Source organism: Podarcis tiliguerta (assembly GCF_965153285.1).
Source record: "Podarcis tiliguerta genome assembly, chromosome: 10".
NCBI classification, from domain to species: domain Eukaryota; kingdom Metazoa; phylum Chordata; class Lepidosauria; order Squamata; family Lacertidae; genus Podarcis; species Podarcis tiliguerta.
Window position 1 is genome coordinate 19,857,459 of NC_139543.1, and position 19,175 is coordinate 19,876,633.

The 19,175-nt window shown below is 44.5% G+C and overlaps 1 protein-coding gene across 3 annotated transcripts in view; it reads left to right on the top strand.

The window, feature by feature from the left end:
* The first annotated feature begins 308 nt into the window (after positions 1 to 308).
* The window catches only part of TSPAN12 (tetraspanin 12), an 86,104-nt gene continuing 67,237 nt past the window's right edge, over positions 309 to 19,175 (top strand). The window contains exons 1-2 of one of the 3 annotated variants that reach the window (XM_083400038.1): positions 309 to 564; positions 1,756 to 1,910. In XM_083400038.1, the coding sequence (XP_083256164.1) occupies positions 1,845 to 1,910 (66 nt within the window). In that variant the 5' untranslated portion in view covers positions 309 to 564; positions 1,756 to 1,844. Of the gene's footprint in view, positions 565 to 1,191; positions 1,635 to 1,755; positions 1,915 to 3,279; positions 3,300 to 19,175 lie in introns of those variants that run through there. The other 2 variants (XM_083400037.1, XM_083400039.1) reach the window with 2 other exon arrangements.

Genomic DNA, 19,175 nt, shown 5'->3' on the forward strand with positions numbered 1-19,175 from the left:
AGAGTCTTTTCCAGGGAGTCTTCTCTTCTCATGAGGTGGTCAAAGTATTGGAGCCTCAGCTTCAGGATCTGTCCTTCCAGTGAGCACTCAGGGCTGATTTCCTTACCCAATATGTAGCAATGGAGATTTATGTTACAGCTTTATGAATGAATTTTGGGGTCTCTCTAAAAGAATGTCAACAATTTAGGGTGTTTCCTAAGAAATATGGCATCGCACCGCGCCCAGATCACCAGGGATGCCTCTCTCCTCGCCCCAGGAGCCGGCGGGCCAGCCGTGGTCTCTAAGACCCGACAGAAGCCCGGTCTTGCTGTTCCTGCCGAGCATGCGTGGCAAGTACTTGTGCAGCTGGCGGCTGCCTCTCGTGGAGCCACCGAGGGGAAAGGAGGTGGGAGTCCGAGCGATTGGGCGAGAGTTATTGCCTAAGCAGCCCTCCTTTACCTGGCGGGGTTTGGAGAGGCTTTAGAACGGAGCACTTTCTCTTTCTCCTTTTTGCACCTTGGATCAGCTCCGTCGGGATCAGCTGTGGGGGGAGATCGCGGAGCTGCAACCCACGCGGCGAGCGTGGTAAGTAAGTTCACCAACTTCTCCCCGGCGCAACCCCCAGCGTTGCCCCGCGATCCTTGGGCAGGTTGGGCAGCAGCAGGGGCATCTGGAGTCCATGCCCACCGTTGCTTGTCCCGGGAAGGAGTTCAGGGCATGGCATGGGATCGGGAGCTGGGAGGGTGGGAGATGGAGGAGGAACCCGGTGGCTGCTCCCTGCGCCTTGCTCCAGCCGGATCCCTCGCCAGGCTTCCCTGTCATGGCTCGATCGCCCGTTTCTCTTATTGCAACCCGCACCCCACTCCCCTAAAATATTTCAGGGCCTCTCCAAAGACGCATTCAAATAGTGCGCCCCCCCGTCTTGTGATCGATTGTGCGCGGCGAAGCTTTCCTGGCCCCCCAATATTTTATTCAAGTTGGCACCCCTGTACCCCACTCTGACATCCTCGCCCTGTCACCTCAGCAGCAGTTCCAGGGCAGAAGCAATCGTCTACCCTGAATCCTAAAACAGGGAACGGCGTTTCCATGTGCAAAAAAACCAAATAATTAATTTAAAAAAAATTATTTTATTTTTTGGAAGAGGCGGGCTCAAAGAGGGAAGGGTCTGCGCTCTCCAAGAACGCGCCCCCCTTCTCCGATCCTGAACTCCACGGCTGTGAGTTGAGGTCTCCTTTCTCGCGCCCTGCCGTCGGTCCGCCATCGAGGTGGTTAATGAGTAATGAAAGGAGAAACTTCTTCCCACCCTGCCAAAGCGCCTTAACCGGAGCAATGATTCCGGGATGCGGGTGCGTGTGGGTAGAGAGAACGCGCGCCCTCGTGGCTTCAGTAAACAAGGGGGTTTCAGAAGGGTGCCACCCCGCGCGCGTCGTGTGAATGGAGGCCAAGGGCGAAAGGAGACCTCCCCTCCCAGGAAGTTTTGCATAGGGGCAGTGCAAAAAGCCAGCGCCTGCTGCTGCTGCTCCTCTCCCCCTCTCCGTCCCCCCTGACGCTCAAATGACACTTCAGTTGAAACGTATACAGCCAGCAGCAAAGAAAAGTTTGCAAAGTTGACTGCTGCAGCAAGAGAACTTTCCATCTCCGTCCTGCGGTGCCCGGTTGGTTTCACGCCCCTGGCTTGCTTTCTCCTTATACTGTCATCAGTGAAATGATTTTCCTTTTCCTCCCTCTCTTCCTGCCCCTCCCTTTCTCCCTCCCTCTTATTTTTTTTTTTGGAAGATTGCTGAAATTTTCTGTGTCAGAGGTGGCTGTTCGTAAGAGGATGTAGCGAGTCTGAGGATGGGGCTTTCTGCGGAGAGGCGCTCACAATGGCCAGAGAAGACTCCGTGAAATGTTTGCGGTGCCTGCTGTACGCCCTAAACCTGCTTTTCTGGGTGAGTTCCTCCTCCTGCTCAGATGAGAGGCTCCAGCATTTCCAGAGATTGCCCCCAAAGGGCAATTAGTTCGCTGGGCTCACTCCTCTGTTTCTTCCTTCTTCTAGGGTAAAAAAGTTCCCCTTATGTATAGCACTTCGGCCCTGTGCATTAAGGAAAGATTAATAAATGAAGGCTGTGGGATAGCTATGGAAGTAATGCTAGGTTTCGCCTTGCATCTGAAAAGTTTGTTGTCAAGAGGAAAGTATGCAAATCTGCTCTTGCAGGGCATTTTCATGCCCTCCTCGCTATTTCCAGTGTTGCCAGTTAGCCATATTGCTCATCAACAAATTGCGTTCTATTCAAATAATTTATAACCTACCTTTTAGGGCGGGGCAGTTTACAAATTAAAAGAATCTCCCACAATAATGGAATAATAATCACTATTTAAATTGGAATTAGGAGCAGCTAACACTTCTTTTTTTATACTGCCCGTTAGCCAAATGCAGACTAGAATAAAGGCTTCTTCAGAGTTGTCTTAAAAACCAGTAGCGATACAGCCCTGCAGATTTCCTTGGGGAAGGGGTTCTAAAGATGTGTGTGGCCACCCCTGAAAAGGCTCTGCTGACCTAGCCTTGATGAATTTATGTTATAGAGCAGGAATAGGGAACCCGTGGCCCTCCTCAACTCACGTTTGTCCTGGCCAGCATGACCAATGGTCAAGGATCATGAGAGTTGTAGTTCAACAACATCTGGATGGCTGCAGGATCGCTACTCTTTGACAGGGACTGCTCATTCATCAGAAGAAAAGTGGAACTGGGCTCCAAAAACCTGACAGCCTGACATCATGGGCAAATGTGTTCTTTAGGGTGGATGCAGTGGCGTAGCGTGGGTTGTCAGCACCCGGGGCAAGGCAAGTAATTTGCGCCCCCTAACCCGGGGCAAGGCAAGTAATTTGTGCCCCCCCCCGCTGCACTGTCCCTCGCCCAGATAGTCCCTCGCTCTCTCTCCGCACCGCACCGCACGCCTGGCACCCTCCTCTCCACAGTGGGCGGCGACTCGGCGGCTCGGATCGGATTCGCACAGCCAGCACTGCAGTGAGAGAGAGTGTGAGTGAGCCAGGTAGGGGCAGAGAGCTGCGAGTGCGAGCGCCCCCCCCCAGATTGCGCCCCGTGCGGCCGGCCCCCCCTGCACCCCCCACGCTACACCACTGGGTGGATGCATATATTAGAAGGTGCCTGCAGATTTCCATCGTTGTATTTTCCTAGTAACGCAACTGATTTTATGCAAATAGAATCTGGCCTACAGGGTGTGGCATTTGCACCCTTAGGCATCTGCCTAGAATCCCGACAGGGACTCACAGGTGCTGGTAGCTGCTCTGAGCTCCCTCCTCTAGGTGGCTGCTGCCCTGTATGTAAATCCATGGCCAAGATTGGCTTCCCCAACACAAGAATCTCTGCAGAGAGGATACTTGAGAATGCATAAATAAACGGATTACTTGTGTACTGTGTACTCCATACGAAACTGAGTGAGAATGTACCACTGGACAAGTAACTGTAGTTTGATGTTGTTCTTGTATTTATATGAAAACAATAAAAATTATTGGGGGGGGGGAGGGGACCAATTTAGGATGAAACCACCAGATTGCATGTTGCTGGTTCCCCCTTCAAACATGCCTGGCACTATCTTTGGGGCTGACATAGGCTTTCCATTCAGATTTGATGCTTTTTCTAAAATGATTTTTAGTGTTGTGTGTTGAAACAGAGTATTTTCTTCATTAGCTCACCAACTAGTAATTATTTTATATACAGTGGTGCCTCGCAAGACGAAATTAATTCGTTCTGCGAGTTTTTTCGTCTTGTGAATTTTTCGTCTTGCGAAGCACGGTTTCCTATAGGATATGCATTGACGGTTTCCCATAGGAATGCATTGACGGTTTTAAGAAAAAGGTGCAATACGTTTTCGTCTTGCGAAGCAAGCCCATAGGGAAATTCGTCTTGCGAAGCAACTCAAAAAACAAAAAACTCTTTCGTCTTGTGAGTTTTTCGTCTTACGAGGCATTCGTCTTGCGAGGTACCATTGTAATGGGTTGATAAAGCTGCATTGCCATCTTACCTGTTGTCACCCAGATCTGGTCTTGCGAAGTTCAGGTGCTTGCCTCGTGTCGTACTATGTTTTGGTTGTTTTATCCATCCACCTCAATTTTTGTCTTCCTCAAGGTTTCTTGCCCTTTTTTCTGAGAATTCATCTAGCCCCATATTCTCATTCGTCTGTAGTTCTTTATTTCTCCCACTGGAGTATATGACAAGCACTCAGTTATTTGGCAGAAAGAAAAGGGAGGCATTTTGGGACATCTCTGGGATAGGAGCTTTGTCCTCCACACTCTGGGCTGGTTAATCAAAGCCATTCAGAATCAAGTTCGTTCCTCTCTATATAACCCCTCCAATATTTGTTTCTTAGGCCTCATCTGCAGTATACCTTTAAAGCAGGGGTCGGCAACCTAAGGCCCATGGGCCACAAGCAGCCCATGGGGGTCATTTAACCGGCCCATGGACCTTCACTGCCTGCTCAGGGACTACTGCCACCTACTCAGTTGGCTCCTGTGCAGCACTGGCCGGGAAGCTGCGCACGCCTCCTCTACGCCGGAAGGAGCACTGGAAATAATGTTTGTGCATGCGCACGCTCACACACACACACACTCTGGCCTGCCGCGGTGTCTGTGGGACTGTGAACTGGCCCAAGCCACAAAAACTTTGCCGACCCCTGCTTTAAAGAGTATCATACCATTTTAAACAGCCCCAAAGAATCTTGGGAACTGTACTTTAGCATTGATCTGAGGGATTAGATTGGCAGCTTGAATGTGCTGTCAGATTTGGGCTTTTTTAAAAAACAGATTTTATTAAAGTTTGAAACAGAATACAAATGTTACTTTGTCAAATTTCCAGTATCTTTTTTATCAGAGATTTAAAAAAACCTAACCTAAATAACAACACAAACCAAAAAGAGAAAAGGAGAACTTCCGATTCTTCATCTGTCAGCTATATATAGAAAATTGTTGAAGGCATCCAAGATAACACCCCACAATTCTAATTTCTATAAACCAATCTTTTCTTCAATCCTCAAACCCAGGTATCAAGTTCATTTTCTTTTCCACGCAAAAGGTCTGTAAGGAGTTTCCAATCTTCAGTAAATAAGAGCCTACCTTATCTTTGGAGGCCCAAGCAGCACCCAGGGTTTCAAATACCTTTTTCCTACTTTGGTGCTCCATCTTCTTATATAGATGCGATCTTGCCTCACTTAATCCATGCTATTTTCACGGTAAGGTTAGATTACTGCAGTGTGTTGCGGCTTCTTGGGAAAAGCACTGGTCCATTATGCAGTGGTCAGATTGCGAAGAGGGTAGTCCTGCATTGAAAATAATTGCACTCATCTTGCAAAGTCTACCCTGGCTTCTGGTATGTTTTCAGGGGTGAAACGGAATGCTGCTTCGAGCTATAAACTCCAAATGGGGGAATCCAAAAGATCATGGCCTCCCTTGCAAAATTCCCATTTGCTTAAATCTGCATTGTAAGTCTGTTACCTTTTGAGGTGAGCAGGGTGTGGGCTTCAGAGAGGGTCTTTTCTATGTCCTGCCACTTAAATACATCCACAGCTGGTGTTGAGGTGCCAGGTAAATAATAATAATAATATTAATAATAATAATTTATTTTATTATTTTTACCCTGCCCATCTGGCTGGGTTTCCCCAACTACTCTGGGCGGCTCCCAACTGAATATAAAAAATGTGACAAAACATCAAATATTTAAAAATTCCCTAAACAGGGCTGCCTTCTGATGTCTTTTAAAAGTAGGATAGTTGTTTATTTCCTTGACATCTGATGGGAGGGCGTTCCACAGGGCGGGTGCCACTACCGAGAAGGCCCTCTGCCTGGTTCCCTGTAACCTCACTTCTCGCAGTGAGGGAACCGCCAGAAGGTCATTGGAGCTGGATCTTGGTGTCTGGGCTGAACGATAGGGGTGGAGATGCTCCTTCAGGTATACTGGGCCGACGCCATTACAAAATCGTTTGTAAAATTACAAAATGTAATTTTAATCCAAACCATGGCTTAGTTTTGAAGAAATGAGTGTGCTGCCTGTCAGTGAGAAGTCAGTACCGTCTGATGTTGCTGCCGACACTGTGCTCTGAGCTAAGCCATGGTTTGTCTTTGCGGTGTATTGCTTTGGGATTTTTTCCTTAAAAATATAAAGTGGTATAGAAATGGGGGGGGGGGAGTAATTATAATGTCTGAAGTGCAGGCTCATGGTTTCTCCCTCTCTGACAAAATACAGGCTTAGCTAAGATTTATTCTATGACTTACCGCTTATGGTTTGTTTGGGGGAGATAGACCATGAACTGGAGTTTGGGTGCAGCACTATGTTGAACTATGGTTTGGTTCCCAGCAGCAGCAGGATCAGAGGATGATAAGAAACAACCGCATGAAGTGACTAAGCCATGGTTTGTCTCAGTGTTACAAGTGACTCAGGCCCTGGATTGCTCTGATATAGAGATTCCCTTTTTTAGTTTCTTTTCCTTATTACACTGGAACGAATGGTCGTTTTATTGCTCTACGTGCAGCCTCTTGGAGAATCAAGACTTAAATGAGGTTAATAAATAAAATAAATTCACTGTTGTAAAAAGATCTCTCCTCCAGACTGATTGCGAAAAACGTAAGAAAGCTTAGTTAAATAATAAATGGATTTTGAAAAGTACCATGGTGTTTGCTTCTAACTGTGTGCAAAGATGGGCAGCTGGGGCAATCTATATAATGACTATATTAATGTTACTAATGAGCTGCTGTAGTTATTTGCTGAAGTGGGCAATTGCGATTGCAATGATTTTAAATGGCAAAGGACCGCAAAACACTTTGCCAGTCTACTACAAACCGTACTGCGGTTCTTCTAACAATGTCCTTATGGACTAGACACTCCTCAAAATCCCTTCCAATTTAATTCTATGATTCTACAAATTTAACACGAGACGTTCCAGTTATGTGCATCTTCTGAGTAGCACTTGTGATGATCGTTTAACTGATGTTACAGGACTCAAATACGACGCGATCTCTGCACAGTGTTCCTAGAAAATAATATTTTACAGTGGTGCCCCGCAAGACGAATGCCTCGCAAGACGGAAAACCCGCTAGACGAAAGGGTTTTCCGTTTTTCAATGCGCTTCGCAGGACGAATTTCCCTATGGGCTTGCTTCGCAAGACGAAAATGTCTTGCGAGTCTTGAGATTTTTTTCCGCTCCCCACCCCCTTTTTGTAAGCCGTTAAACCGCTAATAGCCTTTTAGCAGCTAATCCGCTAATCCCTTAAGCCTTTAATAGCCGCTAATAGCCGCTAAACCGCTAATAGCGCTAATCCGCTAAGCCGCTAATAGGGTTGCTTCGCAAGACGAAAAAACCGCTAGACGAAGAGACTCGCAGAACGAATTAATTTCGTCTTGCGAGGCACCACTGTACTTTTTTTAAAAAAAAAACAACAACAATCCAAAACATGTTGTGTGGCGTTCTGCATGCGCTCATGAGCTTTTCAGTCCTCCTCCTTGGGCTCAGCTTCTCAAGGCTACCCTAAAAGGCTAGCAACTCAGTCTTGGCAAAGCATACCACGAGGCACAATGATCTCTTGCCAGGAAGGAAAATGGGTTGTCTACCCACATAGGCGTAGAATTGTCTGGCATTCCCGCCCAAGCTCTTCTTGAATCCTGGCCGCCTTTGATGGCTCTAACCGCCGCAGAGACTTTTCAACTCTTGAGATGCCCAAGCCTGAACCCTTCCAAGTTATTTCAAAGTCATTTTCTGTTACCGTCGAGCAACCTTCCCTTCCAAATGCTGCTGCCAGATTTCCTAACTATGGCTGTAGGGCATGTGTGTCCTTGGTGTGTTCAGCTGCCGTGCCAGTCAAGTTTTGTGTGCGTTGCTTAAGGTCCTTCAGTGCCCCTGGAGCAAGAAAACAGACATGGCGCTGCTGTCCTCACTACGCTTTCCTAGAACTAAGGCATTCCCTTGGAAATGCTTCGGAGTTAATGTTTTTGAGATTGGGCCCCACGATTCAAGATGCAAGGACGGTCGTGGCGCCTTTATATTTTCACAGATTTGTTGTCTTACACTCCATGTCAGCTGTGGACCAAAGGGCATCTTGTAATCTGACAGCTGAGGCTGCTCTTGCACAATGAGATGATTTCTTTCTCTCCTCCAGAGGTTCAGAAGCACTGGCCTTCGAGCATTATTTCTTTGCGGCGTCTTCGGAAAGATTGGCAGATGGGCGTGTAGAACATAGAAAAAAGGCCGCAGTGTTGTGTACTTGCTGAAATGGTTTTATTTCCAGTGGGTGGTTAGCGGTCCTGAACCTTTTCAGGCTCACAGGCACATTTGGAACTTAGAAAAGGTGGCGCTGATTGGCGTTGAGTAGCGATTACTTAGGTGTGATTACTCAGGTGTGCACTGTCACTCTTAAAGGGATGTGGGTGGCGCTGTGGTCTAAATCACTGAGCCTCTTGGGCTTGCTGATCAGAAGCTCGGTGGTTCGAATCCCCGTGACAGAGTGAGCTCCTGTTGCTCTGTCCCAGCTCCTGCCAACCTAGCAGTTCAAAAGCATGCCAGTGTAAGTAGATAACACTGTGGCAGGAAGATAAATGACGTTTCCATGCGCTCTGGCTTCTGTCACGGTGTCCGGTTGCACCAGAAGTGGTTTAGTCATGCTGGCCACATGACCCAGAAAGATGTCTGCAGACAAACGCCAGCTCCCTCGGCCGTAAAGCGAGATGAGCATTGCAACCCCAGAGTCGCCTTTGACTGGACTTAACCGTCCAGGGGTCCTTTACCTTTTATAGTGGTACTTCGGTTTAAGAACAGCCCTGTTTACAAACGATTCGGTTTATGAACTCCACAAAACTGGAAGTAGTGTCTTGATTTGCGAACTTTACCTCAGTCTAAGAACGGAATCCGAACGGTAGAAGGGCACCGGCGGTGGGAGGCCTCATTAGAGAAAGCGCGCCTCGGTTTAAGAACGGTTTCGGTTTAAGAACGGACTTCCGGAATGGATTAAGGTCGTAAACCAAGGTACCACTGTACTTAGGTGTGATTACTCAGGTGTGCACTGTCTTAAATGACAATACCAACAGTCCTATCCTGCAACGGCTAACCCACTGTTCTTGTTGCATAGCATATACAATACGAAAATATTCCCCCACAAAATTCAGTGGTCAAACCCATAGAGATTGATTGATTGGTTTTGTCACAAGTATTGGAGAGGAGCCCTGGATTTCTTGGATAGACCTTTATTGCTATTTTTGCAGTTCCAACGGAATTCTCTGGGTTTAATATGGCTTATTCCTGTATTCCTGTGCAAAGGATTCCAACAGAATTAGCTCAGCAGGAGTCAATCGTTGAACACAAGGACTTACTAAGTACTTAATCCATAGTTAACATTTGGCTGCAAACAAGGACTCAAAACCACATTGCCGTTTTTTTGTTTGTTTGCGTGGTGTCAACTTTTCGTGATCCCAGGACAGGTTACAAAACAAAATAAAACTTCAATATAAAATATACAAACATTAAACTTGAAGAGCTATATGGCCTGCCAGGGGAGAGCTTAATTTGGCAAGTGAACCCATGCTTTCACCAAGTAACTGTTTGCTTTGAGGGCAATTACCTGGGGTCTTAACCAGGTTGAGGCAGCAAAATGCAGCGCTAGACTGTGTTTAAGCCTTCAAAATATTTCGACTGCTTCAGACCAACATGGCTACCTACCTGAATCTATGTTTAAGCATTGTTTGCACTGGATCATACTGTAAGGATTGGTAGATGATAATTCTACTGATTTTATTCTATTTTGTACGGTGTATGCCACTTTGATATATCTTATGAAGGAGCGGTTTGAATACAGGTATTTCAGTAAAGAAAGAGAAAATCAACCCCTTTTAGAATACTACCACCAACTCTCATCACTATAGAGAGTTTCTCTGTCTCTGACTTAAGATTGTTGGTGAGAAATTTGCCTTCTTTCAGAAACCAACAGCTATCTAATCTGGACAGGCCTAAACTTGGTGTTTCTAAAAGGCCCCTGTTGCTTTATTGTTTTTACACAGACTTGTTACAGCAGGTTCTTGGAAGGTGGTTGCTTTTAAGGTACATTATCTATTACTTGAAGTAAAGTAGCACTGAAGAAACCTTTTGGTTTCTGATCTCCTGAAGCCTGCAATACATATAGTTTAGTGCAGCAGGGAAAACGAGCGATTCTCAAATTTTAGGTAAAAATATAACTACTTTTTTTTTTGGTAAATAATTTTTATTCATTTTCCAATTAAAAAAACCCATTCATATTTATAACAAATCAAACCAAATGTTTCCACATTCAAAACCAAAAAACAATACAGCCAATTATAGTCCAAATTAATTAATTGATTTCAATGGGACTCCCCATGTTCTAGATTTCAAGAGCTAATATCCATCTTTTATTTTCTGCTGATATTGATCCTCTCCTCAGTCAGTCATCCATCGGTATAACTCTCTATCTTGTTTTATTTTACCATTCCTTATTTATAATCACATAGGGGGCAATTTTTCTAATATAGCTACTTTCAAGGTGCTGAAGTGGACATTGTGCCTGGCTTTGTGGGCAATGCATTCAATTTTTCTCTTAAGAAGTACACAGAGAGTCACCCAAAATAGGCTCTCTGCATTCACGTTGTACTTTGTCATCACTGTGAGAGATGCATGCGATGTCAGAAGCTGTGTGGAAACATAAACAGGTTTAAATCCTTTCAGGTAATGCGGAAGCTACAGGGTACGTACAGGAATCAGGTATAAAAGTGAGCCGAGTCATATAATGATATATCATACCCTCCAACATTTCTCCAATGAAAATAGGGGCATCCTATTCCATAGAGTTTATTATTATTATTATTATTATTATTATTATTATTACTACCCCACCCATCTGACTGGGCTCCCGCACCACTCCAGGCGGTTTCCAAAATATATAAAAACATAATAAAACATTAAACATTTCCCTATACAAGGCTGTCTTCAGATGTATTTTAAAGCTTGTATAGGCCTCCCTTGGCTTGGGCGTGTGTGACATAATTCCATACCCTCCAACATTTCTCTGATGAAAATAGGGACATCCTAAGGAAAAGCGGGACATTCCAGGATCAAATCAGAAACCGGGATGGCTTTTGTAAATTTAGGACCGTCTCTGGAAAATAGGGACATTTGGAAGGTCTGGTATATGTGGACTTTATAACAGGTGGATTTGTGGAGGACAGAAATAACAGTAGATTATGGTTAACTTTATTAATTTGTTTATTGAATTTATGTGCCTTCATCTGAGTATCACCGGGCAATTTACAATATAAAAACTCAAAAATGCATAACATAACAGCAAACAAAAACAGTAACCCCCACCCAGTATTTTATTTATTACACGGTATTTTATTTATTAAGGCATGTGATGTCAAGCTCAGAATGTCCTGTCATATCCTAGTCTGTCCAAAGGTAGGAGTGAATCACATGGCATGGAGTTCTTCAATTAATGATTTTTGCGGTTGTAAATGTCAGCGTTCAGAACTGCCTGGTATTGGAGACAGGATGGGCCCTATAGCTGAACTAGCGTTTTTGTTTTCTTCGGAGGATGTTCTGTCTTTCCTGGAGGGAAGGACAATCATCCTTTCAGGAAAAGGCTCAGCATTATTTAATGGCATTTGCCCTGGAAAACAGGCAAGCGCTCTTTCAGGAGAAAACTTAAATGGGTGTTAGACTATCCCAGAACTTGTCATTTGAGCAATGAAGCAGATTCTGCAATAATTCACCAGTAACCAACATTTCAGAAGCCGTGACACTATCCATGACACTACCTTCTGGATCAAAACTTTTCTGTTTCCCTGGGTATAGAATCATAGAGTTGGAAGGGACTCAGGGGTCATCTAGTCCAACCCCCCGCAATGCAGGAATCTCAGCATCCATGACAGATGGCCATCCAACCTCTTGTTTAAAAACCTCCAAGGAAGGAGAGTCCCCAATCTCCCGTGGGAGTCCATTCCACTGCCAAACAGCTCTTACTGTCAGAGAGTTTTTCCAAACATTTAGTTGGAATCTCCTTTCTTGAAACTTGAAGCCACTGGTTCGAATCCTACCCTCCAGAGCAGATTTTAGTGTCAACACAAGGGGGCTTGTGAAGAAGGCGCAGCAGAGACTGTATTTTTTGAGAATACTAAGGAAAAATCATCTTCCGCAGAAACTGCTGCTTGCCTTCTATCACTGTGCCATTGAGAGCGTGCTCACTTATGGCTTATGTGTGTGGTACGGAAGCTGTACTACCCAGGACAGGATGGGGTTGTGCAGGGTTGTGAAGGCAGCAGAGAGCATTGTTGGCTGCCCACTCTCCACCTTAGAGCAGAGTTATGCCACAAGGTGCCATAGGAAGGCACTGGACATAGTAAAAGATCCATTGCATCCTGGTCACTGTCTCTTCAAGCTCTTGCCGTCGGGACGGAGATACAGGACGATGAAGACAAGAACAAGCCGTCTTAAGAACAGCTTCTTCTCCAGAGCGATCTCAGCCCTGAATGGGAAGCCCGGACTTTGAAAGTCATCTAATCTCCCTTGCTGTATTATACTGTATTGTTTAATTAGTGTTTTTATGGAGCAGTCAAGTAATTTCGTTGTCCCCGAAGGGGGCAATGACAATAAAGATATTATTATTATTATTATTATTATTATTATTATTATTATTATTATTTTGTTGTTTGGCCAGTCACCACCCTGCTACCTTTTGACGGAGGGCAGTTTATAAATAGCTTAATAAAATAAAAGAGCTTCATACTTTAAAAGCTTGGCACTGAGGTAAAAACGGCAGAAGAGGGAGGACTAGTTAGCATGTGAGGGCATTGAGAGAGGTCAGAGAAGAGGCCGTGCCTTGATACATCAAAGGGATCCTTTAAATTTACTTTTAGAGCTCAAGGGGTAAGTAATGTTCTTTGGACATGCTTTCTGAGATGGTGTTATCCAGGAGAAATTGACCAACCTAAAATTAGACTGGAACCGGGTACAGACAAACGCTGCAAGATGACTGTCACTGGAGGCAAAATACTTCTTTGCCTTGAAAAGCTAGGTGTATATTTTTAAATAAATGAAATATGGAGTGTCTCGTTCTGATGAAATTTGGAGGAGGCATTGTCCATGAATCCTAGTTACAGGTAGGTAGCCGTGTTGGTCTGCCGTAGTTGAAACAAAATTAAAAAAAATCCTTCCAGTAGCACCTCAGAGACCAACTAAGTTTGTTATTAGGACGCGGGTGGCGCTGTGGGTAAAAGCCTCAGCGCCTAGGGCTTGCCGATCGAAAGTTCGGCGGTTCGAATCCCTGCGGCGGGGTGCGCTCCCGTTGTTCGGTCCCAGTGCCTGCCAACCTAGCAGTTTGAAAGCACTCCCGGGTGCAAGTAGATAAATAGGGACCGCTTACTAGCGGGAAGGTAAACGGCGTTTCCATGTGCGGCTCTGGCTCACCAGAGCAGTGATGTCACGCTGGCCACATAACCCGGAAGTGTCTTCGGACAGCGCTGGCCCCCGGCGTCTTGAGTGAGATGGGCGCACAACCCTAGAGTCTGTCAAGACTGGCCCGTATGGGCACGGGTACCTTTACCTTTAAGTTTGTTATTGGTATGAGCTTTCGTGTGTATCTGAAGAAGTGTGCATGCACACAAAAGCCCATACCAATAACAAACGTAGTTGGTCTCTAAGGTGCTACTGGAAGGGATTTTTTTATTTTGTTTCCATGAATCCTGTGTGCATCATGACATTTAAAAAGAAAAATTGGGTGGGCAACAGCTCCCACCTTCTGGTTGTGTTCTGCAGCGTCACATCCAAAACCAGATTGTTTTGCAGCCGTCCGCAAACGAAGCAGATGTTGAAATGCGAAGCTGCTCCCATTTGGCAGGCTTTAGTCCTTATGACCCCTGTGCATTTGTGACTGTGTAGCTTCTGCAGTATAACGTGTTAAATTTGCTAGTGACATACTATTGCTGAGGAGCATCAGGCTGTTTCATATTCAAAATCAGCCAGAAGAATTACGCAGGATTTGGAGAGTTTGGAAATATCAACACAATCGACAGCGTGCAGCACTCCTGCTTGAGCCAAGTCTGGTTTAATTTGGATAGATAGTTCCACTGGGAATAAAGATTCTCAGCCAGACATGACCTCTATCAAAGTCTGAAAAACCCACTATTCCTTTGGGTATCTCCCTAGCGCTTTCCTGCTAAAACCATAGCATTTTGTACAACATGAGATAAAGAAACACAATTTCCGGACTTAGCCTTTGATGTCTTCTGATGGAGAAGCCTTCTGTATCGGACTTCACTTTCTGACACTTAGGTTTGGTTCAGATGTAATGGAAAACCTGGCAAAACCCAAACTATTTTAATCCCCTCTCCTGCCCTCCTCTTTTCCTAGGGTGATGGAACATTTCTGCTAACCAGAGTTCCCTGTGATGTCCAGACATGGGGAGCTTTGGTTTGCTTGAATTAGAGTTGGTGAGATCAAGCTGGGTTCAACTCTGGTTTCAGATCCTGGCTAGTTGACAAACCACTGTTGTTGTTGCTTAGTCGTTTAGTCATGTTCGACTCTTCATGACCCTATGGGCCAAAGCATGCCAGCTTTAAACAAACCATAGTGTCCCAAATTCTGGACACCACAGGGTTCCGTGGGTAGTTTAAAATGGAATGCTTCTCTGCTTCATAAGGGACCTGTCTGTATTTGTGAGGACCTGAGACTCAGTTGTTGTTTAGTTGTTTAGTCGTGTCCAACTCTTTGTGATCCCGTGGACCAGAGCACGCCAGGCACTCTTGTCTTCCACTGCCTCCCGCAGTTTGGTCAAACTCATGTTCATAGCTTCGAGAACACTGTCCAACCATCTCGTCCTCTGTTGTGCCCTCCGTCTTTCCCAACATCAGGATCTTTTCCAGGGAGTCTTCTCTTCTCATGAGGTGGCCAAAGTATTGGAGCCTCAGCTTCAGGATCTGTCCTTCCAGTGAGCACTCGGGGCTGATTTCCTTCAGAATGGATAGGCTTGATCTTCTTTCAGTCCATGGGACTCTCAAGAGTCTCCTCCGGCACCATAATTCAAATGCATCAATTCTTCTGAGACTCAATACAGTATAGTGTTTTAGCAGAAACCATGGTTTCCTATTCCATGTGAGCTAAAATTTAAATGGAACCAGTTTCCCACCTCATTCTTAGTTTATACCAGGTTTGCAGTAATATAGGTGACTAAGAAGCCATGTGTCAGAAAGCATTACTAAGTGGTAAGCTGGTTATATGTCTTGGCAACCCCAGACAAGCAGGCTAGCTAAGGCAAAACAGCACTCTTGTTGGTTGTTTGGCCATCATTGGCATGGGCGCATCGCTGTGAATTGAAGTAGTTGTTTAGTAGTTAGTGCCATTCACTTTTGCCTTATCTTGCTGCTAAGGTATTTTCCCTGCTGTAAGTTGGAAGCAGAGTGGAATGAGAAAATGTGTACGCAAAAATATCCTGGGTCCCAGGGTACAGTCTGAGGTCATATGTAAGGCTATCACTTCACAAAAGCTAAGTAGATCTAGATCTGGTCATTGTCTGGATGGTAGATTCCTTGGGAACAACATGCAGGATATAAAAGCAAGCAAGCAAGAAAACATAAAAAAATGATGAAACTGTTGCCTGCAGTTTGCTCCAGTGTCATGGCTATCAATATATATTTTGTATGTTTTTCATTTAGGCTACAACATTTTTAAAAAATGTCTCCATTAAAGTACCAACTTTGTAAAGTATCTGCTAGTTTTGGGTTGGTTTTTTTGGCATAAATACAATTAAGCAAATGTCTGATTTAAAGTGAGGAAATGTAGCTTGAAAACGTAATGCTGGTCTGTGTGGCTTCATCACTTATTTTCAAGGCAATCACGGAGGCTGGCGTATCAAGCAAAAAATGTAAAGTAGCAATTTCATGGTGATGGCTATATAACATTCTGATGGTTTAAAATGAAACCAGAAGTGATTTGGCCAGTCGACTGTAACAAGCAGAAAATGTTGAATCGGTTACTGTTGTGTTTATAATATACCACAACTGATACCTACAGATAATTTTTGGATCTTAACATTATTGATATATTGGCATTTTAAGTCGCATATGATGCTTTTTTTTTTTTAAATGGTCTTCTGTGCTCTCAGAAACTTCAATATGGTTTGATTACCTTAGACTATCACCTTGATCTCAAACACTTTGCTGGAATGTAAATTCCATTTATTTCAGTAAAGCTTGCTTCAACATCCCTGAGTTTTATCTGGAAGCTCATAGCAAGTTTACACTTAAATAAGTTTCATAGAAATTAATGTGATTTGTGTAATGGGCACATTCCAGAGAAAGATAGGGCCACCTACATCCCATTAAGCAGGCTTACAGATGCAGTTAAATATAAGTGCTGACTATCAACACATTAGGGATGCGGGTGGCGCTGTGGGTTAAATCACAAAAGTCTAGGGCTTGCGATCAGAAGGTCGGCGGTTCGGATCCCCGCGACGGGGTGAGCTCCCTTTGCTTGGTCCCTGCTCCTGCTAACCTAGCAGTTCGAAAGCACGTCAGAGTCAAGTAGATGAATAGGTACCGCTCCGGCGGGACGGTAAATGGCGTTTCCGTGCGCTGTTCTTGTTTCGCCAGAAGCAGCTTAGTCATGCTGGCCACATGACCCGGAAGCTGTATGCCGGCTCCTTCGGCCAATAAAGTGAGATGAGCACCACAACCCCAGAGTCGGTCACGACTGGACCTAATGGTCAGGGGTCCCTTTACCTTTACCTATCAACACATTACATAGAAATAAGTTCACTGGTTTTAGTAAAACGTGGTTCCACATAATGCCCACCGTCCGGAGGTTGTTAGGATACAGAGTGCCCATTGTTGGCTATGAAAGGAAAGCTCACACAGGCAAGGAATAATTTCCATTTTCAATAGCTCTGCTTCCACTTCCTATTCTCCTGCAGTTGATTGTGGTCGGCTGGCACAGAAAGCTAGGTGTGTCCCACCAATGTAAATAGAATGGTGCAATCCTGCAGATGGCAACTCCTAAGTCCTGTTGTGTTCAATGGGGTTTACTCCCAGGAAAATGTGTTCAGAGTTGCAGCCTTAAGCACTTAGCTGTGTTCTTTCTATTCCTTTTTTTCTTGGTTTGTGTTTCTTTGGTTTTTCCTTTGTTTTTTCTCCCTTCTGTCTATGTTCTCCTGTAAGACTAAGTAGCTGTTTTATCTCAGTATATTATAAAAAGATAATGGGTAGGTATTTTTGTATATCTTTGAATAAGTATCAATATTTTTTTTAAAAAAAGCACTTAGCTGTGCTCTTCGGTCCCTCCAATTTGATGGTAATTATACATGAGTGAGATGTTCAGCAAAATTACACAGGGTGTAATTTTTTCCTTGCACTATATTGCCACTATATTGCAGCAGATCGCAGGTGCGGGTTTACATTCTAAAAAGAACAAAACAAATCTCTAATAGCGCACCAGATGCGTGTGTTTCTACTTTAGCCCACTTCCTTATGCACTAGGTTTCTGTGTGCGGGGTGTAATTTTTGTGCAGTGACTTTTTTTAAAAAAGGTAATTCCTTCAGCTACAGTTTAAAACGGCACACCTCCAGGAAGATTCCGAAATGTAATTTGCTGAATTTGTGAATTAGTTTGGAGCATAAGACGAATGGATTTCAAACTTTTTGTTGGATTGCACTCAAGGGATGCGGGCAGAAGTTCAGTATGCGCAGGGACTTCCTGTTCTCTTCTATGACGGGAAATATTCTTCCTATTATTGGGGATTCCCTGTTGTGCACGAGGAGTTTTCCTCTGCTTGTAAAATAGGACATGAAAGGCCAAGTTTGTGAGGGAATTATTTTGTCAGTGTCAGAGCTACTGAACCACAGGCAAAGTGTTTGGGATCCAGTACAAGCAATAGTTGGACTGAGGCTTCGATAATAAGGAGCACATTTCAATTTGTAAGGCAGAGGGGCTTGCGATTCTGATTTATTGACGTACTTTGAGGGGAAATTCCTGCGTTCTCAATGCACACATTACTTTTTGTGTAGGAGTTGGAGGTCCTCGTTTTGCTGAATGCCTGCTTTAATTTTGCATACTGAGAAGAAAGCAGAGAGTGCCTTCTGCATTTTTATCTTGTAAATTAACCCAACTCCTGTGTAATTGCGGAGTGTGTGGTTTGGGGACCCAGAGATACAGGCAAGACAGATTCGTCTGGAAATCTTCAACATTCAATAGGAGGAAGTGTTGAGAAGAACAAATTATATTAGAAGCACAGATGCTGTGTGGGCTGATGTGTTTTTTCCCTTGCAGTCAAAAGCCAAAAGTGCATATTGAATATATAATCCAGATGCCAGATGACTTCCACTTATATGTCATCTTCTGCTGGGTAGTAACCAGGTTTTTTTTCTCCTTCAGAGTGGGGGTAATACCCTGAACACTATTCCCACATTTGTGGTTCTGGCTCTGCATAACAAATACAGATAATATGCTGTTGAGCATGAATTTGCAGTGTCTCCAAAACTGACAGATTATTGCAGATGTCTCACAACTACTTCTCAAAATAAAAATTAAACACAGAGCCTCCGAGTGTCCCTATTTTCCAGGGACAGTTTTGGATTTACAGAAGCCATCCCGGTTTCTAATTTGATCCCGAAATGTCCCGCTTTTCCTTAGGATGTCCCTGTTTTCATCAGAGAAATTGTAGAGGAAATGGGATAGGGCACCCCTATTTTCACTGGAGAAATGTTGGGATGTCCCTGTGTTGGAGGGTATGTAAACTCACTCATTTTGAGTGGTTTTGCAAATCATAGGAAAGATTTTAGAATGGGGTTTCCAGCCTTTGCCAACCTGGTGCCCTCTTGGATCAAATGCTAAAGAGAGCTACTGTGCTTCATCAGTCATAAAAGGTAAAGGGACCCCTGACCGACTCTGGGGTTGCGGCGCTCATCTTGCTTTATTGGTCGAGGGAGCCGGTGTACAGCTTCTGGGTCATGTGGCCAGCATGACTAAGCCGCTTCTGGCGAACCAGAGCAGCGTATGGAAACGCCGTTTATCAGTCATAGAAGTCTCCTAAATGACTTAACAGAAACTTAATTTACTTGTCCCAGAACTGGTAAACAGGCGAGGAATATTCTTGATTCAGTGGAAAGATTTCTGGGAAGAATATTGTATGCAATGTAGAAGAAACCTGTTTTAGATACATTG